The sequence below is a fragment of the Acipenser ruthenus genome, chromosome 5 (assembly GCF_902713425.1).
Source record: "Acipenser ruthenus chromosome 5, fAciRut3.2 maternal haplotype, whole genome shotgun sequence".
Lineage (NCBI taxonomy): Eukaryota > Metazoa > Chordata > Actinopteri > Acipenseriformes > Acipenseridae > Acipenser > Acipenser ruthenus.
In genome coordinates, this window is record NC_081193.1 from 41,065,448 (window position 1) to 41,091,791 (window position 26,344).

Here is a 26,344-nt window from a genome sequence, read left to right on the forward strand (position 1 = left end):
TCCTGAAAAGTATATTTTACTAGCAGTGTTTTTAAGTAATTTATACCCCCCCCCTCCCCCCCCAAACATGAACTGAACCCCTCAAACATGAACTGAAACTAAACTAAATTAATATGTTGCTTTATATCTGCATTCTAAAATATTAAAAGACATACAATACTCCTTTTTTTACAAATAAGATAATGTAGATAGATGTGGAATTTGATAAATAAGCAATACAAAAAAGCTTAAACCATTTAGAATTTGTTACTTCGTTACAGGGGACACCGGTGTACTAAAAAATATAGGTTTTCTTACACATTTTTTTAAAGAAATGTTTTTAGTTCTTTTACTGTTGTGATATCCGCCTTGTGTTTCTTTTTTTAAACACCCTTAGCAAGCTTTGGTTGTAATAGACTACTTTTAATTGTTATAAAAAGGCCATATGGTGTGTACGTCACAGTCTGCACACGTCTCACAACATTGTTTTAAATCAGATTTTAACCAAAAGCAATGAAAGATTGATCGATGAATATTTGATCATTTTACTTTGCAAGGAATACAGAAAGAATTGACAACTGCACAAGTCAAGTAAACACAGTGATATCTCTCCATCTTAACTCCCCTCTCCATTCTGACCTGTATTGGACCCGGTACTTCTCCGATCAGCAAGATAAACTTCTAATACATTTCCCTGAAGCTTGGCCTTTAGAGAACACTTGTCAAGACTCTACACCATTCCAAAAGTTTCAATATAAAAGTACTCAGTAATAATTTTTCATTGAAAAAAGACATGACAACTGCATTTAGGTTTCTTTATTCTTTCTTTTGCTGTAAATTTACTAAGCATGGGTTCAAAACAAAACAAGGTGTCCAAAGCCCTTTGAACCCTAGTTAGAAAAAGCATAGACCACAGCTTTTTGTGTACCTAATCAAACTGCAAGATGTTGTGTATCATCTTTCTGCACAATCATAGCTGCAGGTTGTTTTAATAAAAAGTTTTACATTACGTTCTATTCTAAACTTGATGCAAAACAGGGGTATGCTATCATTTTGAAACAGAACTAGTCCAAAATCCCTTGAAATACACTCGGATCAAATAGTAAAATAATTGCTCTGTGGTCAGGTTAATGCAAAATATAATCATTAGTTATCTGTAACTTCTGTTTATTGTTTATGGGTGGCACATTACACACTTACCATGTACTTAATTCATTATGGGTTTGAGCTCACTGTGCAAACACTATTTTTATGTTACATTCATGTAGCTTGGGAATGACTTGTTGGATTGATTTAAAAAAACGTTTAGACCTTCAGAATAGTGGTGGCATGAAACATGCACTTGCAAATCGTTATGACCCCGCTTACCTCTTCAGAGAGCTCTCCAAACACAGACAGGACATCTAACAGGAGACTTGCCGTGTAGAATGACTTAATCATGTTCCTAAATGGAAAATGTAATAATTAAATAGAACAAGACAGTAAAAGTACAAAATCCATTAGTTTACAATAAATTACTTTGTGTCTTAAAGTGGAAGATGTTTTAACTGCTGACGATGACAATACATTAAAATACAATGTAATACATTCTTAGTGTCTTTCACGTACAACCAAAGGTTTCAAATAAATAAATAACTGAGCCACATCCTGATATTTACAAGGAAACATTGCAAGACTGAAAACTACTGTAAGTGGCTATAGTTTTGCATGCCTTAAAAATACAATGCTGACATTTATGAACCTTTATTGCCTTAAAACCCCAATAGCCTTCCGTATATAAATGCATAATTGGGACCAGGTGGTGATACTTTCGGAATAGTATGTCAAAAAGTTGTGTAAAAAGTTAACTCAAATCATATTTATTTATTTATTTTTACTTCTCTTGGTATATTTGCTGATATTACATTTCTTTGCCATTATGTCATAGCAGAGCCAAATCTCTTTGAATTGTCTTCTTTTTTTCCTTTACATTGTATGTGTCAATTACTATCCTCAGTATTGCAGGGTCAGCAAATTTAACAAGCTCATATTTTGTCCTTCAGGCTATTTACATAGATTAAGAACAAGAGTCTGAACACTGACCCCTCAGGGGACCCCATTTAATTTCCCCAGTTTGACACAGGTCCTCTGTGTTCCCGTTTGTATTCAGCTTTTTATCTATAGTGTAAGCACAATTCACAAAAGCAGCAGCCTCCTCTCATACAGAGCTGTATCTTTACAAAAATCTAGATACAAACTACAAAACTACACAGGGACTCCGAACAGAGCTAAAAAACCAAGATATTAAAAAAAAAAAAAAAAAATTGCAATCTCATTTTTAATACTGTTGATTTGTAAATAGGTTGGAAGCCATCAGGAAAAGTTTTTGAAAATAAACTGCACTAGTTCGGGGTTTAAAGGTCATAAACTGTTTCAGCAGGGAAGAATTTACAAAGAAAAAAACAAAAATGTGACACATAACTCCTATTCAAACCAGGTTCTGTGCTAGCAGGTATTTGTTTTATAAATGTTGTAATCTTACTTGTGAAACCGTCCTGAGCGATCTTCATTATCTGCGTAGAGGAACATTTTTAAAGCATAATTTTCAATGTGAGCATGGCCAACCAGCTCCTGAGAAATCGACTCATTGTCACCCAACTCTTTCTTCATCTGAAACAAAAATCAGGAGGGAAATAATTAGAAAACAAACTGTAGGAAACAAGGTGAATATGTAGGCTAACTGAAAATGGACTCTCACTGATCCCCCTTATCATTGTTTGGTGGACCTTTTCCTTGTTAAAAGGTGTTGCTGCTAGGTTTTAAAATGAATTATGTTACCTCTGCCATTTCCACTGCTCCCCTTATCATTGAATGCTACCGTACCAATCACATCTCAATATCTAGTCTAAAAGCCTAATATGGATGCAGCTGTAATGAGTGGTATGGAATTTCGTGACTTTTGTGGCTTCAATCTTAAATCAGAACTATTTTAACAGTTTTTTGGTTTTTTTGGTAATTAATTAATTATATATATATATATATATATATATATATATATATATATATATATATATATATATATATATATATATATATATTATACAGTGCCTTGCAAAAGTATTCAGACCCCTGACCAATTCTCTCATATTACTGAATTACAAATGGTACATTGAAATTTCGTTCCGTTTGATATTTTATTTTAAAACACTGAAACTCAAAATCAATTATTGTAAAGGTGACACTGGTTTTATGTTGGGAAATATTTAAGAAAAATAAAAAACTGAAATATCTTGCTTGCATAAGTATTCAACCACCACACATTAATATTTGGTAGAGCCACCTTTCGCTGCAATAACAGCTTTAAGTCTTTTGGGGTAAGTATGTACCAGCTTTGCACACAGTGTCAGAGTGATTTTGGCCCATTCTTCTTGGCAGATTTTCTCCAGGTTGTTCAGGTTGGTTGGACGACGCTTGTGGACCGCAATTTTCAAATAGTGCCACAGATTCTCAATGGGATTGAGATCAGGACTTTGACCGTGCCACTGTAGGACATTCACCTTTTCGTTCTTGAGCCAATCCACTGTTGCTTTGGCCTTGTGCTTGGGATCACTGTCCTGCTGAAAGGTGAATTTCCTCCCAAGCTTCAGTTTTTTAGCGGACTGAAGCAGGTTCTCTTGCAGTATTTCCCTGTATTTTGCTCCATCCATTCTTCCTTCAATTTTAACAAGATGCCCAGTCCCTGCTGATGAGAAGCATCCCCACAGCATGATGCTGCCACCACCATACTTCACTGTAGGGATGGTGTGTCTTGAGGCATGGGCAGTGTTAGGTTTGCGCCACACATAGCGCTTTGAGTTTTGGCCAAAAAGCTCCATCTTGGTCTCATCTGACCACAAAACCTTTTCCCACATCGCAGCTGGGTCACTCTCATGCTTTATGGCAAACTCCAGACGTGCTTTCAGATGGTACTTTTTGAGTAACGGCTTATTTCTTGCCACCTTCCCATACAGGCCAGTGTTATGCAGAGCTCTTGATATGGTTGACTGGTGCACCATTACTCCACTCCCAGCCACTGAACTCTGTAGCTCCTTCAAAGTGATTGTTGGCCTCTCTGTGGCTTCTCTCACAAGTCTCCTTCTTGTCTGAGCGCTGAGTTTTGAGGGATGGCCTTTTCTTGGCAGTGTCTGGGTGGTGTGATGCAGCTTCCACTTCCTGATTATTGATCCAACTGTGCTCACTGGGATATCCAAACACTTGGATATTATTTTGTACCCTTTCCCTAATCTATGCATTTGTATTACTTTATCTCTAACTTCTGTAGAATGCTCTTTGGTCTTCATTTTCCTTCAGATTCAAAGCCTGACCAATGATCCTTCAACAGTGGGGTTTTTATCCAGAAAATGTGACAGCAATATATATATATATATATGACATTAAGAAAGTACCCAAGAGCAAATTAAAGAAAAACAAAATAATAAAATAATGCTGACTGTGATATTTCTAGTTTTAAATATCAGTAGGCAAAATGCAAAACCCTATTATCACAGAGTTATCTTTCTTGTTCCAATTTATTTGATTATTTAACAAGTGTGACACTCCATTTTCAATGTCTTTGTCAATAGGTCTTGTCATAAAAATCGGGATTTGACAGCGGTGCTTTTTTTATCTGATAACAACCGCACTGAAACTCCTCAGTTGCTACAGCTTTCCGATTTCCTGTACGAAATACATGTACGATATTTATCCTACATGTATGATATCACTGTAACAGGGTGTTTACCCCTAGATTATATTAACAATTTGATCTTGTGTGTTTATATAGCATTCTCTTTGTGTGGCAGTCTAAAGGTTAAGCAAGACATACTGTAAGCTGTATGGTCACCACATGAAGGCAAACAGCCAACAGATGCTGAACTAAATTACTCCACTCGGATCTGTGAGGGTGCATATGTTTATGGACTTCTCTTTGAAGAATATTTGCCTATTCAACATGTGCATGCATTTAGAAAGCATTCATCATTTTGGTTTAGGAGGTGGTAGAGAGCAGCGTAATATACTTTTACTGTAGGCTAGAGAATTTTTTTTTTGTGCAATGTTTGGTCTCCTCCAGTACAGTCCATCTAGACGTGTCACTTCTCATAAGGGACTTCTAACTCTTAACACTTTAATGGGGATCACATATTCTGTCTAATGGCTTAAAATGGCTGGATTCCATAAAGGTGCTTCAGTAAAATAACAGTATAAGAAAAGGACTCTTTCAAAGATGTTACAGTCTACCAGAACGCATCAGGTTTCCTTGTAAAATCAGTTAAGCAAATAATACTGGTTACATTTCAACAGGTGTATTGGAAGCTCCTGAATAGAACCACTGTTTCCTGTTTAATGAAATGTAGAAAACCAATACAGGACACACTGCAGTATTTGTGTTTAGCAGTAACAAATGAATGCAAAAACTTTGGACTATTCAAAAAGTTGCACAGATTAATATATCGAGATGTTACAAGCGGGGGATCAGACACATTCCTCACACTTTTCTAATGACTAAACCTTTTCAGCTAGAGAATTAGGAAATATCTTAAATATAAAACCACTTAGTTAATCAGCACCTGCCATCATTGGATTGAGCCAGCATAAATGCATACGTTCATTAAATTTCTCTCGGGAATACAGTAGTTGAATACATCAGACTTGGTAAGGGGGGGGGGAGGTTATAACAAATAAAAATAAGACGGCTTTGACACTGTGGTGGCAGCTGCTTTATTACTGGAACGAAAGGGTTAGTTTTTCCTCCATGGTGCCCACAAACAAACAAACAAACAAACAAACAAACATGACCAAGAGACCAACATAAATACATCCGGCACTGTGACTGGACTTTAGTCTTTATTAAACCCTTTTTCCATCCAACTTTTTAACATGTTCTGACAAAAGGTAGCATCAATAACACCAAGTAAAAAAATAAACAACAACAACAAAAAAAAAAACACTCCAATACTAATGTGTAGGCTTGCTACTATTTGATTTTTATTTTTTTGCCAAATCGATAATTAATATCGATGTTTATTTTTCAAAGAATTGACTGGGTTTTTTTTAAATCTATTTTTCAATTCAAGCAGAGAATGGGTGAAATCAATCTTTATGCCGTTGAAAAACGTCTCATTTAGCAAAACCCCTTTATCATATTCAACATGCAACAAAACCATGGTTACCAACATTCTAACTGAAACAACATTTGGTCACAGCAGCTATTGTATACCTTGTAAAGATAAAGATCCTACAGAAATTTAAAACATTGCCTCAAATAAACCGTAGAAAACACAGCATATAAAAGTGTATTAAACAGACTTTTATAGCATAAATTGGAGTAAAAATAATATGCACAGCACAAAACATTAGATAGCTGAACAGAACTAACTTGCATAGAAATCATTGGAAGGCAAGGCAGACGGGCCAGCTTCATCCTGCCGCGGAGACTTCAGCCGTCGGGCAGGGTATTCTGCACAATATTCATTGTTTTCCTCTTGCGCCCTATTTTCAAATCAAACCAGTAACTGTCACCGTATACCTAAAAGCAAAAGCTTACGTACACCTTAACCCGCTAAATTTCAAAGTAGGCGCTTTGAATGACAGGTGCTGTAGCTGGCAAATGAAAGTGCACAGTCGGTGCAGGTCTTGATGATTGACAGTCAATTAAACAAATGAAAGCATTCTAGCACTGCTTCAGTCAATGAGATCTGTCAGAACAGGGTGAAACTACAGTACTAACGGACCACTGAGATGACTGACAGTGACCCCCAGCCCTTCAGAGCGGAACGGAGACGGGACAGACAGCAAGTATAAAAACTACAGAAACTCGAGAGGACTTAAGTTATTATTTTTTGTAAGAAAATAAAAACTAGCGAGAGGTTTTACTGACGTTTATCGTATATAAATTTATTTCAGTCGAACTCATTTTTTTGGGAATTTGATGTTTAACAAGCTTTACCAATTAATATCGAAAAGTAGCAAGCCTACTAATGTTTGTATTAATGTATTTATTTTGCACTGGTGCTGGTAAGTTTTTCACGCAAATACTTGTTGGACAGTAGCAATTGCTGTGACAAAACTGGGCATATGACTGAAAATAAAAATAAACAAACAACAAGTTACCTTGATGGGGATTTATTTAAAAAAGTTTCAAAACTGCTCTTGCACATCTCTGAATCTTACTTTTGGAGCACACTAGATATATTTACGACAGCACTTTCACAGAATAAATGATAAACTCGCTCTATAAATGGCTGGAAAGAGGGTTTGAGAGAGCAACAAATACAGATATATTTGGCTACATTAAGAACGTTTTAACTACTCTTCCCTAAAACTACAGTGTAAAACCAAGAATCAAATTGATATTGCTGAGAACATTATTAATATCACATTGAGGAAATAAATTATTCTTTAAATGTTGTAACCAATGTACTGTACATGTACTTTTCAATTTAATTTAATTTAATTTTGCATTAGGCGAAGGGGATATTAGGTGAAGAGGATATTAGGCAAAGGGTATATTATCCTCAGTATGCATTACTTTATGCATGACTTTAGCACACAAGGGTACAAAGAACTTATTTAGATCAAATCCTATCCCGAATTAAACCATTTATCAGCTGCCTGTTAAACAGCACTTTTTATTTCCAATCAAAACAAACAATGATTCATTACTGGAAATACATGGTGGGAACATTTTGAAACCCCAATTTAATCATCTGTACACTGGGGGCTCACAACTATATGCTTCATGAAATGGGCACAGATACAACCTGGCAAATTTACAGTACCTAAATGAAGGCTTTTAACTGTTTATTTATGTCAATGCCTGGTAGACTTATAAAGTTGGCAGAACATTATATATATATATATATATATATATATATATATATATATATATATATATATATATATATATATATATATATAAATCAAGAGCCAACCCCCCCCCCCCCTGTAACACTGTATGGTTACTCAATTCGCTGATTTGACCCCTTTCCCTGTGAAAATAAATAAATAAATAAATAAATAAAGTTTATTTAATTAATTTAATTAATTTAATTAAATCAATTAATTAATTAAATTAATAATAAAAAAAATCACAAACAGTAACCTACAAAAACAGAAAAAACCTCCCCAGTGCAGTTCGGCAACGTCCCTCCTTCCTGACTTGTATCTCACAGTGATTCGTTCTGAATACTACTGAGTGGCGGAAAATTCCTACATTTCTATTGGAGGATTGTACCACGCGTGTGAGATTTAAAACAACATTACAATTACTTTAAGTGGAGGGTTGTTCTTGCTCGCGAGATTTAAAGCTATATTACAGTTCGATTGTATTTACACGCTCCTAGAATTTAAAACAGAACTGCAAATTGTGGCGAAATGTAAAAAATGCCTAAACACACAGAAACCACAGAAGAATATGCCCATGACCATAAGCATTTAGTTGTGGAGGATAGTAAAGGAAAGAAGGCACAATTGAAGTGTGCAAGTACTGTCAAGTTAATATTGCGACAGAAAAAAAAGCCTACGAATTTTGGAAAGTAAACTTCATACAGTATATAAAAAGCAAAAGCCACGAAAAAAATGAAATTTACATAAAACTCAAAACTAGATCAAAATAAGCACAGTTAGAACATAAAGATGTGATGTTTTATAAAAAAAATAAAAACAACACTGTAGCTGGCACAACAGACAATATTGATACAAATACAAAGTAAACACTTGCATTTTTCAAGACATAATGGTGCAACTGTCACAGGTGGAGCAGAGGTGAGGTGGTGAGTACTCTTTTACCGAATGATCAGAGTAATGAACAGTAAGCTTTTTTGCCTGCGGGTAGTGTTCTAGATACTTTCTGATTTTAGGGGTGACAGGGGAGAGAAATTGGCACAGACCATTTTAACCTTGTTATATCTTTTGTCAGTTTTGTCAATGTATACACAAGGTACTTGATCGTGTTACTGTGTCATTTTATTAATGTTGCTGGGACTACAGTAAAACCTTGGCTAAGGTATTTAGATAATCCCGAGCCATTCCTAATTGGTTCCTGGATGTCTGTATATTCTCTCTCCTGTAACAGAAAGCATTCCATACGGACAGTATTGTTTCTTGCTTTACTTCAAACAGAACATAACTATAAAGCTGGTTGGGTGTAACTCTGTACTTTGCACAGTTAAAATCTTGTGAATCCTACCTGATGGGGTAGCATTATGTACTGCCAGAATCCCTTAACTCTAAAGGGTCAAGTTTGCACTTTGAACTGAACAGCAGGATCTTAGTGCAATAAAACCAGACAGCTGTATTTTTTTAGTTTTTTTGGCTGGTATTACAACAAATGTTGAAAGTACAGTAGGGACAAGCCAGTTAAAATAAAAACAAGTTTTCCTTGTAATTGAATATGTAAGAAAAACATAGAATGGAGATCAATAGCTTCACTATAAAAACTAAAAGTTTCCGTATGTAGAGTACCTACCAAGTAAAAATAAGCGTATACAAAAAACTAAGGAATATCACAGTCCTTTCTGATGATTTTATTCAAGAATAATGGAGTACCATCAAATATTATACAGCATACAAAATTAGGACTATAGTATGGGTATCATGAAAAACCGCTGCAGCAAACCTCCACCATACAAAAATCTGAATTTAGTTTCTATTATGGTGCGTCAAAAAGTCAATTTAAAAATAATAATAATTCTGTACTTGTTTTATATACTGTAGTTTTAAGTTTAAAAAATAAAGCACTGTGCAAGTGCTTCCTACTTCCTTTTTTTGCCTAAAAATATCTTGCGTGAGTGAAGCACTGCCGTGAGTGGTGAGGACTTCTAGCGTGCAAATGTGTACGAAAGAGAGGATTTGTTACATTAAATACAGATTAACCCATTTTATATCACCTCGCTTAATATCATAACCTGTTTATTATCATGAAACCACTCACCATGCACCATAAGTTCTTTGAGAAATTACCTCTCTTAATATCATCTCATAAATCCGCTTGTCACATTTTGTGCAGCCTGTCAAATGCTGCATTGCCGGGCTTTACTAAGTAACCACAGGATATAATTAAATGTCTAATGCAAGTAACAACCAATTATCATGTCGGCTGATATAAACTGACATTTTGTGCAGCCTGACAAATGCTGCGTGGGCGGTCTTAACGGGATACAGTTTAGTTACAAAACACCAATGTCACAAAATGTTAAGTCGGTCTTATACAAATGCACAAAAAAAAAAACAAAAAAAAAAAAACACCAAGAGCTAATAGATAGCTCTCATCAGTCGGCAATTCATGCCTGTTTTAGATAATGACACAAACTGTTTCGTTCCAGTTAATGTTACAAAATGTATTTGTCCTGTAGTAAACTATATGCACAGTATTAAAACACTGCTATTTAATTCACTGTTAGTTTTCTTCTTTTTTTTCACACTCGTAATGTGCTGTCATATGCAAACACGGTTTATATCATGACCCGCTTTCTATCACAAAGTATGCCTGCACAGCAATCATGATATAAAGTGCTCATCTTTAAAAAAAAAATATATAATAATAATAATAATAATAATAATAATAATAATAATAATAATAATAATAATAATAATAATAATAATGAGTTGCCAGCAACTTTACGGCTGCCAGTACCAGTCACAAACACTTTAGCAAATAGTGCAGAATGCCATTATTACATAGTAACCATGACCCTATGTGCACTCTCTCAGGAGTTATAAGCCAGTTTTACATTTGACCTATAGGAGAGGTCAATATGTGTTCCATAGTAACCATGGCCCTATCTGCACTCTACAAGGAGTTATTATCCAGTTTTGTAAGTTGATGATGCAAAAATGCGAATTTGCAAGAGCATCTTAATGTGTGTCTATTTATGGTAACAACGTTTTGAAGAAGCCTGTTGTCTTATTTTAAAATCATACCGTGTTAGATTATTAACACAGCAGTGTGGAGTAGTGGTTAGGGCTCTGGACTCTTGACCAGAGGGTTGTGGGTTCAATCCCCAGTGGGGGACACTGCTGTTGTACCCTTGAGCAAGGTACTTTACCTAGATTGCTCCAGTAAAAACCCAATTGTATAAATGGGTAGTTGTATGTAAAAAAAAAAAAAAAAATAATGTGATATCTGTATAATGTGATATCTTGTAACAATTGTAAGTTGCCCTGGATAAGGGCGTCTGCTAAGAAATAAATAATAATAATAATAATTAGGAAAGGAAATAAATGAGATATGATTAATTGAGAGTGATTTTTAACTGGAAAATCTTGAATACTCAACACTAGGGGTGCCCAAAGTTTACAGAGCAGAGGCCCGCATAGCAAGGCTACTGTGGTACCACGGGCTGCAATGTGACCAAACTACATGGATTGCAAATTTCAAGTGCATTTATGTGCATACCTGTCAATGTTTTCAAAATAAGGGAGCTTTTGTAAACTGAAATCTTAGTGGCCTGAAGTGAAGTGAATACCTACATAAGACAAAGGCATAAAACTATTCCACTTTATTACTTACTAGAACGATAGACTGTGATATGGTGCTCCTTCTAATTGCTTTTAAAAAGGAAAACTATCAAAACAGAAAAACAAACATGACATGCTTCACAATGAAATTCTCTTTTGGTCAGGTGGCTGATTTGGCAGCAGCCATACTTTGTAAACAGGTCCACTCTAGTTGACTTTGCACGGCAGCAAAACATACATACACAGTTGACTTTCATCACACAACAAATCTAAAGGGTGAACTATGGCACCTACTTTAAAACAAGAAAAAAACCTCTATATTCAATAAGTCCATCATAAAAAAAACATTAAAAAAACCTAAAATACACAACAACGTGGTATTGCATCTTTATTCATTACACTGCACATATGTGGCGGATCACTAAGGAACATTTCATTGTCAACTGTCTTTACACTATTGCTTTATATAAACATCATGTTATCAGTCAATCTGAATTTCCAAAGCAATGTTGATGCTGAAATTATAATAGAAATGCCTTTCACTATTTGAGTGACTGTTAGACTTTTCTGCAGAATACTTTGCAATGTGAGAGTCTGGGAACATGTCCACTGCAGATTTGCTTAACTAGTCACAACATATAAAGGTCTCTGCATTTGTAACTTTCTTGATCTCCATTTTTCATTTGAAAATGAAACATGTTATTAATGTTATTAATTAACACTTGTGCTTACCGCAAACATCATTCTTGCTCCCATGTTAAAATCAGTCCTGCATCGTTTACAGAAAGTATGCTTTTTTCCAACATTGCATAGGATTATGTGAGAATATGTTGTTGTCCAAGAAGTTTGACATCTGCATGATTTTTTTTATATATAAAGTATCTAGCAATGCAAAATAAATGGTATAACCACCCTATACTGTATATGCAGACATAAATAAATAAATGCAGAGTGATACACTGTTAAATAAAAAAAAGCCATGTAAGAAAGGTCGGCAGGTTATTTATTTATTTATTTATTTTATGTGGGATGTGTAAAGCCAGTCATATGCTGTATCTATTGTCATTTTATGGTTCATTGTCCTCTAATTATAAATTATACCATGTTCTAAAGAAACCCAGAGGACAGGACATTATGTTATTTTCTTTAAAAGTTAATTTTCCTATAGGCTCTGCTTGCTGTCTTGCAATCCTTTATCTGCTCAAAGAGGTGTAACATTAAGAAAAGAAAAATAACTACTATATGCAAATTCTACATACAAATAAAATAAAAATAGACAGATAAAGTAAGAACACCCGCTTCAAGAGAACAATTAAATCATGTTTGGCAGATCTCAGTTATGGACTAATTAAAAAGTTTGATAAATCAACCAAAAACAAAACTTGGAATCACCATTGATTATACAAAGGAATCAATATTAAATGTGCAACTATATTATAGTACCAAGGACCTTAGTTTCTTACCAGCAATGAAATTAGTCATGGGTAATTAATCTGTAATTGTACAGAATCCATTCGCCTACCAACAAAATTTACAGTTAATTTTCATTGGACTCCATCTGTAATTTAACTTTACTGAGAGAATCATACCAACAACGTGTCAGCTATGAAGACCATATTTACATTTTTTTTATTTTTTTAGGGACAACACAGGTAATGAAAGTTAAAAAAAAAAAAAATAAGAAAAATAATCTGTGTAGCAACCATTAACACAATAATTCAAAGTGTACCGTCTCTATACAGAACAAACACCCATATTAGGTCAGAGGTCAATGTCAATCACATTGTCACCAAGACATATGCAAATATGAAGTTAATACCTCAAATGTTTTCTAATATATAACTGTATACAGAATATCAAAGTATAAAAAGCCAGTATCTCAAAGCATTAGGTATTAATCATCTGGAAATCTAAAAAAAGTTACAAATCCCAATATGGCAGCCATCACAGGTCAGGTCAAAGTGAATGGTACTGTTTGATTTTGATCGAGGATTTCCATGACACTGAAAATATGAAGTTGCAAGCTGAAATGCTTTAAGGAGTTATTAGCAGTTGTAGAAGTGGCAGTGCCTGCCTCTAATGTTTATTTTTACATTCAACACATTAAGCAACTTCCACCATTTAAGCTTGATGAACTGACCAAATAAAACTGGTTTGTTCTTGGTCCCCTGCCAATGGAAACTTACTGTTCCTGTTTCAAACTGCTTTCAACAGAGTCTTGGAAGTAGATGACAACAAGGCATTTTTTATTGATACATGGAAAAACACAAAATAATAACAGGGAAAACGTAAAAATAAATAATGTGTTTTTTACACATTCAAGACGAAACCTTGATTAACTGAACTTGGGTTTTACAAACACCTCCTGCTGTTTGCAATATGTTTGTGTTGTTGTCATTTAACCAGATGTTGATCCCTGACATTTTGCTGCTGTACAGTTCAGTACTGTACAGGTCACAGGGATGAAAACAAATACTCCTTCATGCACAGAAAACAGTGCTATTAAAGGTGCAAAAAATAGTGTAGATGTTCAAAGTATGAATACATATATTACTCTTTGTGCAGTACCGAATTGTAAATCAATGGAAAATAAAAAATAAAATAAAATACAAAATGTAACATCATTCAAGGTTTCCACTGTTGAAAATGAGGCGTTTATAAAATAGTACCATGCCCCAGGATTGAGATTGATACGTCCCCACCTCCTAAAATAACCAAATGTCAGGACTTTTACAGCACACACAGCAACTACTGCGTACAGAAAGCTAGTCATTGCCAAAATGTTAAAAATGTAGTATTCATGGAGAGATTATTTTCTACAGTGCATTAAATGAAACACCTATACCTTTTACGTTTGGGTTTTCACTTGTTTAAAAAAAATAAAAATAAAAAAATAGTTAGTTCTCAAAACAAAATTATAAAGCATTTCACATTTGGAGTATAAATTCAGCTTCCATTAAATAACTCATAAAATCATCACAGCAGGCAATTACCTTCCCCTGGTTTAGGCTAACTGCCCACATTGCACACAATTCATATACTTCATTTAGCAAAGGATGAGTTTCATAACACAGCCCTACCGTCTCCAACTGATCCATTAATTTCACGAGAAACTTGCGGCACTCAGGGGTTTTACTGTCCAATTTCATTCCTGTCTGCATGGCGTAGAGACGACCTACAAATTGAAATAGAACAGTAAATGTAGAAATTAAACTTTATGTTACTGCATTTGGTGCAAAACATTTTTAAATACAGTACTCTTCAAAGAAACACAGAACATTAACACAGAAAAAAAAAACTTAGGGGGGTTTGGGGTGGGGGTTGGTTTTCATTGGTAAGGAAGCACGTACATTAGTCCTAGTAGTCTTACAATGTCTGTACTGTGTGTTTTTGTTACTTTCCCCACCAGTTTAACAGATGCCCTGACAAATTTTCTTTTCAGCATAAATAGCCATTACAGAGTGTAAAGTAAATCCATAATTTAAAATATTATTCATTTGTAGCAACCTTTCTTCCCCCTCACAAGCTGATCGACACGCATTTTTACCAAGCATAAATACACTCAAAAACCAAAAATATGTTTTAAATACTTATAGTATATGATAGACTTCTCAATACTTAACTTATATAACGTCTTGTATTTTGAATGCAAAATGTACACTAAAATTATTTTCTTTTTTTTTCTGATGTACATATCTTGTTTTTTTTTTTTTTAAGAAAAACTTTGTATTCCAGCAGAAAATACATTTAAAAAGAAAATCAAACCGAATTGTTTTTTGTTTTTTTTACATTACGTGAAGGTGTTAAATCTTAGATTACAATATGAAGGAAGGAAGGAAGATAGGAAGGAAGGAAGGAAGGAAGGGAGAGAGGGAGGTAGATTGGAAGAATTCTTATTATATTTGGCAGACACCTTTATCCAAGGCGACTTACAGGTGTTACAACAATATGAGATAACAACTTATGATTAAGACAATTTGTATCGACGATGATGAAAGCAGTGCAATAGGTCAAGCATAGTGCATCTGCCGAGTGTCCAGTAACATGGTGCTTAGGTCAGGCAAGTCCAGTGCATAGAAGGCAGGCTAGATCAAGAGATCTACTGTACAAGGGCAGTCTAAATATGTGGGTCTTGAGGAGGTGGCGGAAGGCAGTAAGAGGGAGAGCAGTCCTGAAGTTCACCGGTAGCTGGTTCCACCACAGAGGGTCTAGGGAAGAGAAGGAGCAGGCACGAGAGGATGGAGAGCGAAGGGAAGGCATGACCAGTCGGTGAAGAGAGCAGTATGCAAAAACAAGGGTCTTGAATTGAATGTGAGCAGATCGGTAGCCAGTGGAGGGTGTGAAGCAGAGGAGTAGCATGAGAGTAGTGAGGTTGCAGCATTTCATTAACATGGATTCGATTACTGAATACCATGACTTCAAAGCGCACAAATTACCAGAGAGTATACTAAATCTCTCTACATAATCAAGAATGCTTACCAACCTGAAAGATTTTTATTATTATTATTTATTTTATTTTTTTTGTTACAGAAGATATTGATATCTACGGTTGCCGAGAAGTGTAAAGAGGTAGCAAAACTACACAGAGATGTAGCAGCAACCAGGGGACAGAAACAGGATGGCGACATCAGAGAAAGCGGTGGTGATATTAAAAAAAAAACTGCAGCTGCATAAAAGAAAGAGTCTGACGAAAGTAAGAATTTGTGCTGGAAATTCAATTTTATGCCAGAAATGCCAGGTTTTGTTTGGGGGGTGGGGGTAAAGGGCTTCTGCCACCTTGTCCAGGACCCTCTTGTGAAAGGTGCCTTTATCTCAAATGGCTTAATCTCCCAGGTAACTAACTACATATATTTCTTAGCAAAAAAAATGCAACAAATACTTTACATACATAAACAAACAAGAAAAAAATCAACCCTGTTGCTTAATATCACTGACAACTCAACCACTGTTTAGTATCATCAAATTGAAATGTCCCGAACACACAGTAGGCTAATTAACGGGTGTGCGCTTAATGTACATTACTGTAGTTTTAAAAACAGACTATATCAAACTTGCAGTACTATCAATTATTATTTTCTGTTTTCTTTCATTACTTGTATCCAAACACGTGTATTTGCTCCATTAATAAGCAATTCCTAATAAACTTAACTGTATATAAAAAAAATGTTTGAACATAAATCTACAGTAATTGCAGACACCTTTAATCAAACAGGTCTGAGACTATTTTACAGTAGCCCTAGAATTAGCATTCATTGCTGCACAAAAAAAAAAAAAAAAAAAAAAAAAAAAAAACCACTCTGGGTCAATTATTAATCTGTCATTCAACTAAACAAAACAAGACGTTATCGCACTGTACAAACACAATGAAAAGTTCCGCAGGGAAGATGCCGTTCCAAGAGTTCCCTACTTTAATGAGCACAGTGTCACTCATTACCACCCACTGCTCACTTATATTTAAGTCATTGTTAAAAGGAAAGTTGGGAGAAATTCCCACAGGACATTTTCTGTAATGAGACATCCTCACCATACAGTATTTTTCTTAGACTGAATTCACAAGTGGCATGACACTAGATGTCCTGTAACATCATTACCTAAATTAGAAACTTCTGTAACGAAGGATAACAAATACACAGAAGTATTTACAGATTACTAATGAAATACAGTGTTCCATCAGCTGGTGTCACAATGAAATATAGTACAGTAGATGCATTTAAAATATATATATATATATTATTACCGTACTACTATGAATTAATGCCACAGAGTTTATTTTAAATAGCTAAAAACAGCTGCAGTGCTTATTCAAGGGTGGCGGTAATTAGAAAGCACTACGGTTTTTGAAAGGGGACATTTTTTTATTGAGGTTTTTACGGTATTTGAGGGATCCCTATATTGAAGTTTATTCCTGAGGATAAAACTTGATCAGGACAGCGATCAAAGCTTTAAACAAAGCTGTTGAGCTCGCAGATGAGAAAGGCAATCGAACTTGGGAGATGATGAGCGTCGCATCAGGGAATGGAGAAAGTAAGTACCTCAGCTACAAGAAGAGCTGACATTTTCACAGGGTAAAAAGAAAAGGCTATGTGGTGGCAGGCGTCGCCATGCTCATCCCGATATTGAAGAGGAGCTAATCTACATTTTTCATTACTGAGAACGACATTTATTCAAGGGCGGCGTCTATTACAAATCTGATATCTGAGGGTGGTGCTTATTCAAGTGTGGCACTTATTCAAAGTAATACAGTACTATTATTATTAAGACAGTCATGCATCTACAAATTGGGTTTTTTTTGGTCAGACTGAACTTTTCATTGGTACCAAGTTTTTGTGGTTTTGGTCATGTGACCACAAAATACAGCTATTGTAAACACTATAAACTTTTAAGCTGCTGGATGTGCCTATGCCTATGTGTAAATTTGCTGTAGACTGACACCAGGCCACTTTGAAAAATGCAGCCTTTGATACTGCAGACCAGTCCATCCTACTGAATCGTCCTGAAAGCACAGTAGGACTGTCTGGCCTTGTCCTATCCTGTATCATTAGTAGTAGTAGTCCGATTTGAAGCCCAGTAAAAATTTTTTTATTGTTATACATTTATATATATACAATTTAGTGCAATCTCAATTGTGTTTCTTTACAAATTCCTTCTTTGATCCTTTTTGTTTATTAACGTTAAATATTTTAAAGTGCAACATTATTATTATTATTATTATTATTATTATTATTATTATTATTATTATTATTATGCATACATAATCTCCGTCTTCATTATTATAATAATTATAATCCATGTTATTATGCGCAGGTCACCACTTACCTTGTATTACTACCAATGTCGTTCTGCAAATCTATTTTTTTACTTTACCATAAACACTATTCAAGACTGACGCATCAGATCATGGGTGAGTGTTTGTGCTGTCTCTGACTTAATTTACTTATGAATAATTATACACAGAACAAGGTTGTGTACCACGGCAAGATGCAAGACTCATTTAGTTTTTCCTTTTAAAACAGTCCGGTGAACAGATATGGCTCAGTCTTCAAAACTATGAGCTTGGTAATGTTGGGATGTGTTACATAGAATACAAACAGATTGCTGTCTTTGTTTTACAACGTATAGAATAGTAGGAATTTCATAATATTTTTGTTTGTTTGGTGAATCTCCACAAAACTTCACTTTATGCATATGTAAAGACCTTCTTGCTACGGATTTGTGCCACAGAACACTGTGAACAAAACGTTATTTATCATAAAAACAAACCAACCAACCGGTGCCCCATTGGCAGGTGTTGAGGGGGTTCTCCTGGGGTTAAGATCAGCCCCACACGTTCACTCTATTTGCTAAATAAAATAGCTATCTATTTTGAAAGAGAAAAGTTGTACGTTTGGATTTTTACCACCTCTACCAATATATAACTAGTCACTTCAGGTTTACCCGATCACAGAAAAAAAATCACGGAATGTGCTCTTGCAGAATTTTCACTAGAGTAGCGCATACACGTTATTTGTATAGTGAGAAGTATACAAATAGCGTGACAACAACCACAGATAGACAAACAGTGGCTGAAGAACGAAACAAGGTAAGATTTCGATTTGGTCGCAAGTTCAAAGCAAAGCTTTGTTCAGTTACCCCTATGTGAAAGGTCAGAGAAAAAACAATTAAGACCTTGCTTGTTCTCCCTATGTTGCAGCTAGTTAATCAGCCATTCAGGGTTGCCTGTCACTGTTTCCAAACTATTTCTACGTGCTGTCTTGATGGATACGTTTTAAAATTACAACATTTTGGTGAAGAAATGTTTCTAAAAATACCCTGTACATCTGTACAAAAATGCTCCAAGCCTAGTACACATTTGTAAAACACTGTTTTTGTAAAATGTACTAATTATAATGTTAATCCCAGTGCACCACTAAAATCTTATTCTGCTAGGCAAATGTTATTATTACTAATGTGATTAAATAGAATCATATGTTTTGGCCACAACTGTATTTAATTTAGTTTAAGAATTGTTACGTTTTATGTATATTTAAAAAAGTCAGTGCTGTTCAGTTTTTAAAAAGTAAGTGAACTTTCTTTGCTTTATGTATGTGTTTTTTTCTTCTGATTTCCATAAAAAACGGCAGAGTAACATATTTGTTCTGTTTTTTTTTTTTTTTTTCCAGATTTTACTGATGATTAAATAACTTGCATTTAACCCTTTGCGGTCCTATGTCGGACCTGGTCCGACATTGCAATTATTCCTATCCAGTCCAATGTCGGACCCTGTCCGACATCATCAAAAAGACGCAAAAAAAAAGAACCAAGAAGTCCTGCACATGAAAAGGGGGCAGGGCAAAGCCCTGCCATAAATGTATTTGTTTAGTTTAGTTTTGTTACTTAAAAACAAATGTATTTGTTTATTTTCAGAACGGGTTCCCCCTCCGCCCCTGTGCAGTTTCTTATTTTGTATTAGGATTTATTTATTGTATTTGTGTATTTTTAAATGAGGGCGAAAGCCATGCATTTTGTTATTGTTTTATTAAATACGATGGCGAGAAGCCATAGCTTTTGTTTGGTAGTGTGGATGGGAAGCCCCATCCACAATTAAAAACCTTCTGCAGAAGGTGGCCATCTTACTATTAATTAATTGTTTAATTTATTGCTAATCGGGAGATAGTCACCTGCATGAAAGCCTGCAGCTCGCTGCACTCGGCGTGGGTGTACAGAGGAGAGTACGGGAGAGCGAGAGGAGAAAGTACGTTTTAAAAAAATCATAAAAATCATACAGGATCAGTGACAGCATTTGCCCAGCCTGACCTGCATTGGCTATTTTGTTTTGTGTTCGTGATTTGTTTTGTTTGAACTTTTACTTTCGCTCTATGAGCAAAGTGATTTTTTTTGTTAAAATATTTTCTTTTTGTTTAAATAAACGGCGCCGCAGCACCTTTGCTCCGCAGTACTTGCTTGTTTGCTTTTCTTCCTGCTGCTGGCCTGACATCACCACAAAGCCATCCCTCTCACAGGCTAAAATAGGATTATTGGACTATGGAATATGGAATACAGCCTGGAGAGCGCAGGTTCGAATCCAGGCTATGCCACAGCTGACCATGACCGGGAGTTCCCAGGGGGGCAGCGCACAATTGGCCAATCGCCGCCAGGGTAGGGAGTGCTTAGGGTGGCAGGGGAATCCACGGTTCACCGCGCACCAGCGACCCCTGTGGCTGATAGGGCGCCTGTGGGTCTGCAGTGGAGCCATTCAAAATCTGGGTTGTCCTCCGGCACTATAGGTCTGGTGGCTTCGCTGTGGATCCGTAGTGTGAGCAATTGCCAGTCACTGCTTAATTAAAACAAAATGTGGGCACTATCATGTTCCTTAACACAATTCAAATATAAGCAATGGACAACACTCTTGTTACTAAACTTTTTTAAAATTTGTTTTTATTCTCTTGATTGGTTGTTACTCTGACTGGTTATGGATTTAAAAAAACTTTTTGGATTTTGCTTTGACCCCCAACAGGTACAAATCAATGCAAAGGAGGTAAAAAAAAAAATACAAATAAATATATTTAATTACTACTGTAGATGCATAAACTGATGTAATCAATGTAATATGCAGAATAGTTTTTTAAAGTGTTACTTGCAATGTTACACAATAATCCACAGCTCCACATGTATTACTGGTTTTTTTGTTACCCTATCATAACATTGATGAATCAATGCATCTGCTTTTTTGGAGAACGATATATCTGTTGAGTAGCATTTTTGTTTGTCTGACTGTCCTACTTTATACTTTAAATGCATCGACATTTCACGTGTAAATAGCCCTGCATAGAAACCCCATGATTGATGGTTTAAGTTGTTGTTGTTGTTATTATTATTATTACACAATGTACTTCAAAATTGCCTTTTGTCATTTTTGTTTATCTTGCTTAATCTGCATTGGTTGCGGTTGTATTCGGTGGCATTTTGAAGCAGAAATTGATTAGTGTGCCATCTTTTGTTAAGTAACAAATTCAAATTTGATTGAATTTTGCAATGTCATTTTTTTTTTTTTTTTTTAGCAGTGTATGCTTACAATAAGAATTTAACAAAAGTTTTTGTAGTTGACATTGCGTGAGGCTACATTTTTCTTTTCTACTGTACTGTATAGGTAGAAGTTATTTACGCAATGTTTGACAGCAAGTGGCTTTCAAAGTTAATGTCACATTATATATCTTTCTACAGAAGTGTTTTTACTAGTACAAATGCAAATGTTATTGTGTGACTGTTGTAAAACAAATGTATAAATTGCTGTCAAGCACACAATATAATACTACGTTATTCTTTGTATTCATTTTCTGAAGTAAATGCAACAGGTAAAAAATACCTGTTCGTTTTCGTCATAAATACAAGTAAACAATTTCTGTTCATTTAACATTTATAATTATAAAACAGTTTTAAGTCCTATGTCATGTTCTAGTAGTTTACAATAGCTTACCAGCACTATCTGTTGTTATTGGTATCGGCCAAGGAAATCTTTCAGTGCACCCCTCATATATATACACTGCAGATAATTTCAAATTCTTGCTGATTTGATCAATCTCCTGTACGCTTGAAAAAAAAATAAAAGGTGTGTGTTTTGTGGGGTATTTACAGTAAACAAGCACACATGTTCTTGCTTATGAAAACATATCTTTAGGGAAAATGAGGTGGAAACTGGAATTTCACATTGAACACATCACTAAGGTATCAAGGTTACCGTTGCTATGGTTAATACACATTTCTGGGACCTACAATATACATTTCTGGGTTCTACAATACAACATCTTCCCTTAAGCACTTACAAATGTTAATCCTAATGTCACACATATTTATAGTTACATTCCATATACCTAAAAACAGGTCAACCAGGACAGTGTCAGAAGTGTACCACTTATAACTGACATATTGTGTTGAGATTCCAAACTACATAAGTTTATACTTAAATGCAGGGGGTAATGGCTTTTTTGGGAAAGCTTTCCAGAAACTTAGGACTTTTGCCAAAACAAACAGTGTATTTCAGACAGTTTATCAAAACACTTGAAATAGTTTTTGATCAGTGGATTAAAAGTTTTCCCAGGATACCAGATAAAATTACCTGATTTACTATCACCACACCCTTTTATTCTTCAGAAAAAAAGTGGATCACTTTTTATTTTATTTTTTTTAAACTTGACGTAATAAGTAATTGTTCTAAATGTGGATTAACCGCAAGAATATGCATAACATCATTTTATGATGAACTGCCAAACAGTGGTACTTTTTTTCTTTTTCTTTCTGCACTTGATTTTACCCCATCAACAGGAGACCAGAGAGTATCCTTCTACAATGATGGCTTTTGTAATGTGGTCTTGGCAATAATACTGCTGCTTCTCGGTTTCAGATTTTCCTCTTTCAAAGCAAAGCAACACTAAAACCATTCAGACTACATAATCATGAAAGTAACTGTCGCAATCAACTACAATTAAGGAAAACCATTTTGGCTACCAGCACAATGCGTTTGGGACAGATGAGGTGCAGTCTTTGTTAAGAACGATACAAATGCTACAGAATCTGGATACTGTAAATGGCCATGGGAAGAAGAAACACGTCGAAATGCTTTGGAACTGACACTTGCTTAATCTGTACTGTAATTTTCTGATTTAGCCACACACCGGTGTGGAACGCGCTCCGATGCAGTCCACACATTTTTTGTCATTCCTGAAATGAGTTTGTGGTATTAGACGCTTCTATAAACAATGCACACTATTAGTGACCCTGGTATCGGTTCCTAACACTACATTCCTTGGCATACTTCACCTAGCAACAAGCAGTGTATAAAAGGCCACTAACTCTGCCTCAGCGCAAGAAAAAGCAGATTGTGTTGTAAGTCTGCAACACACTATGAATCACTTTGATTTTTAGATTTTGTTCAGTAAAATATGTTAGAAAAATATTTAGCTTATATATTTGAAATTAATAGTAAGGCTAGATTTAAATTGAATGCAACTTGAATGCAACGCCTCCCTACCTTTGTCATCTCTCTCCCTGCATGGCTTCAGGTACCAGTAACATTAAATGTGACTTTTGGTTGAACGTGAATTTTTTATTTTTTATTTAGTATTTCATGAAAAATAGAAATCTGGTTAAATGGAGCTGTATACTGTTAATTTTGTTATCGCATTTCAAACCAAGTAAAATACCAGAGATATATTTTAAAAAGGGCAAAAAACTCCTTTCAGGGGATGCATAAAAATATTGTAAACTAATAGCTTGCATTTAATTACTGGATGTCACAATATTTTGCGCGAATCATTCATTGCTACCATATAAAACACAACTTCTCTCAAGGTCATTTAACAGATACCAAGAATCTTAACATCTCCAACAGAATATTTCTGAAAGCAATGGTTCACCCACTCTGCACTAGAATGAAGTTCCTTTTACATTCTGTGTACAGTAATATGAATTATTTTCCACTTTGACAGCTCTAAGAAATGCAGATATGAACACGGGTTAATTTAAATACCTATAGTTTGGAACAAAATGGATGAACCTTAATCTCAGCAACAGAACAAATTACAATCCCTATGGTATTAGCAAAAATACATTTGTTTACTTCATGTCATTGGTTACAGTAATCCTTATACGGTCTCACTGATTAAATACAAGGTTTTATTTCAATATCATACAAGTTTTAATGACGTCTCCACCTACTTTCATCTCTGCTGTGCTCTGGCAACATACACGCGGGTACAAAACTATGCATGTGGCATCTGAATACGCTGCCATGTTTGTTGCACAAACCATAGATAAGATCGTAAGCAAATGTATTTGCTTACGATTGTAAGTCGCCCTGGATAAGGGCGTCTGCTAAGAAATAAGTAATAATAATAATAATAATAATAATAATAATGACACCTCGATGCATTCCACGCACCCTTCTTCATCATTGTCATCAATACATAACTGGGTGAACGTTATACTCCGAAACCTACAGTGTTAGGGTATTGGGGTGTATCTGGTCCTTCAGAAATTGTACAGTACCTGGACTTCAATGTTCTTTACAGCCAAATACTTAGACCGCATGTCCCTTTTTTTAGGCTCTAAGTTTAATAACATTAAGGTTTAATAACAAAGAGCTGCAGGGAAACCAACGCAAGTATTGTGTATTTAAATCAGAGCTGCAGGCCTGCTTGACCATTACTGATTTAGTGACATTTTGTTGTAAACAACCGCTCAACACTTTTTACATTTAAACCCCTTTTGCGTACATGATACACATCAGGATGGCCCCTTCATTAACATGGACCCGCTGACATCTGTAATGAGAGCAGAATACTGTATTCAGGAATTTCAGCCTGCCTTCCTAAATACAAGGATGCCATTATGTAGCAAAAGTTTAATTTTTAGACTGGATTCAGTCCAGGCTTGAGAGGGAAAATACAAGGTCAAATAGTGGCTTTTTCATACATTTACAATTTTGGGTAAGACTGCTAAAGTTTGATTTATGAAGGAAACATTTTAGCCATGATATGAATTTTTTAACTCCACAAAGAGATATAAAAGTATGCTTGAACTACTTATTCTATTACTACAGGTGCAGAGGGTTAATTCACATTTATTTGCATCACATTGAATAATTAAAAAAAGGTCTTAACTAAAGGACAAGTTCTGAATAAAAGAAAAGTGAATTGCTTACTGTATATTAACATACACTGATTGCCAATTCACCGTTTAAAAAAAAAACAACAAAAAAACATTAAATTATTTATTACTTTTAGATCCTTAAGATAGGGCCCTTTACGTACCTAGGTTATGAATAATCAAACATCTAACACAGTATCTGAATCGCTTGTGTTTTTCTTTCTTTAAACAATGTATATTTAAGTATTTAGATGTTTTTTTTTTACCTTTCCACATTGGAAGTGCAGTGGAGACAAAATTGGAAGCTTGTACTTTCTATGGCACAATCAACATAATAGGAATTGACTAAAACACATCATCTGTAATGCCATTTGATACTGCATGTTACAATACTTTTTGCAGTACCATCAGCCAATCAGCTTCCACCTGTAGCAGGTTTCTATCAGACGGTAGATGCCTGCTGCTACGTCACAGCACCAACGTTGAATCAAATTTAAAAATCAATCTGGCCAAGTTTTCATTTTGCCGTAATGAAACCTCAGTTCACACAGTATTGGTCAACAAATGCTAAATATGACAACTGGTCCAAATTCATTTTAATATCCACCAATACTTTGTAACTGCGAAAGCAACAAACCCAGTATCCAATACTGCTGCATCAGCCTGTCAGCTCAACTGGAGCTCAGCATCTTTCAACAACAACAACACATCGAGACACTGTTCGGTAAGTCCGCAACTTTAAATTCTTAAATGGTGAGTATTTTCAGTTTAGGCATTCAAGTGCACACACAGTAAAATGTAAAGACAGTGATTAAGACTTCTAGTTTAAACATTTGTCTAAATCTATTTCTTATGACCCCAGGTGCCTTAAAATCAATTTTATTTTGTATTCTCATGTAAAAAAAAAAAAGTTTTTTGCATCACTGAATGGATAATTAGACATCAATTACATGTTGATTTTAACATATCATTATAATATACAATTTGCAATCCATAACATTTTCTGTCTAGCAATGATATAAAAAGTGTTTGATACTGATTGGATATACTGTACATTAGCCTACTACCATATGATTAACATCCTTTAAACCAGGGGTCTCCAATCCTGGTACTGGAGGGCCAGTGTCCCTCCTGGTTTTTGTTCCAACTGTACCCTAAAGTGCTTATTAGAAGCTTAATTGATCCAATTAAATAATTTATGGTACAGTTAGAACAAAAACCAGGCACACCAGCTCTCCAGGACCAGGACTGGAGACCCCTGCTTTAAACC

At 35.2% G+C, this 26,344-nt stretch overlaps 1 protein-coding gene across 1 annotated transcript in view; it reads right to left on the reverse strand.

Annotated features, from left to right (window-relative positions):
• LOC117402508 (vacuolar protein sorting-associated protein VTA1 homolog) overlaps positions 1 to 26,344 on the reverse strand; it is a 46,084-nt gene that overhangs the window by 15,159 nt on the left and 4,581 nt on the right. The window contains exons 2-4 of the mRNA XM_034003725.3: positions 14,535 to 14,629; positions 2,501 to 2,628; positions 1,348 to 1,423 (exon numbers count right to left, since the gene is read on the reverse strand). Coding sequence (XP_033859616.1) covers positions 1,348 to 1,423; positions 2,501 to 2,628; positions 14,535 to 14,629 — 299 coding nt within the window. The remainder of the gene's footprint in view (positions 1 to 1,347; positions 1,424 to 2,500; positions 2,629 to 14,534; positions 14,630 to 26,344) is intronic.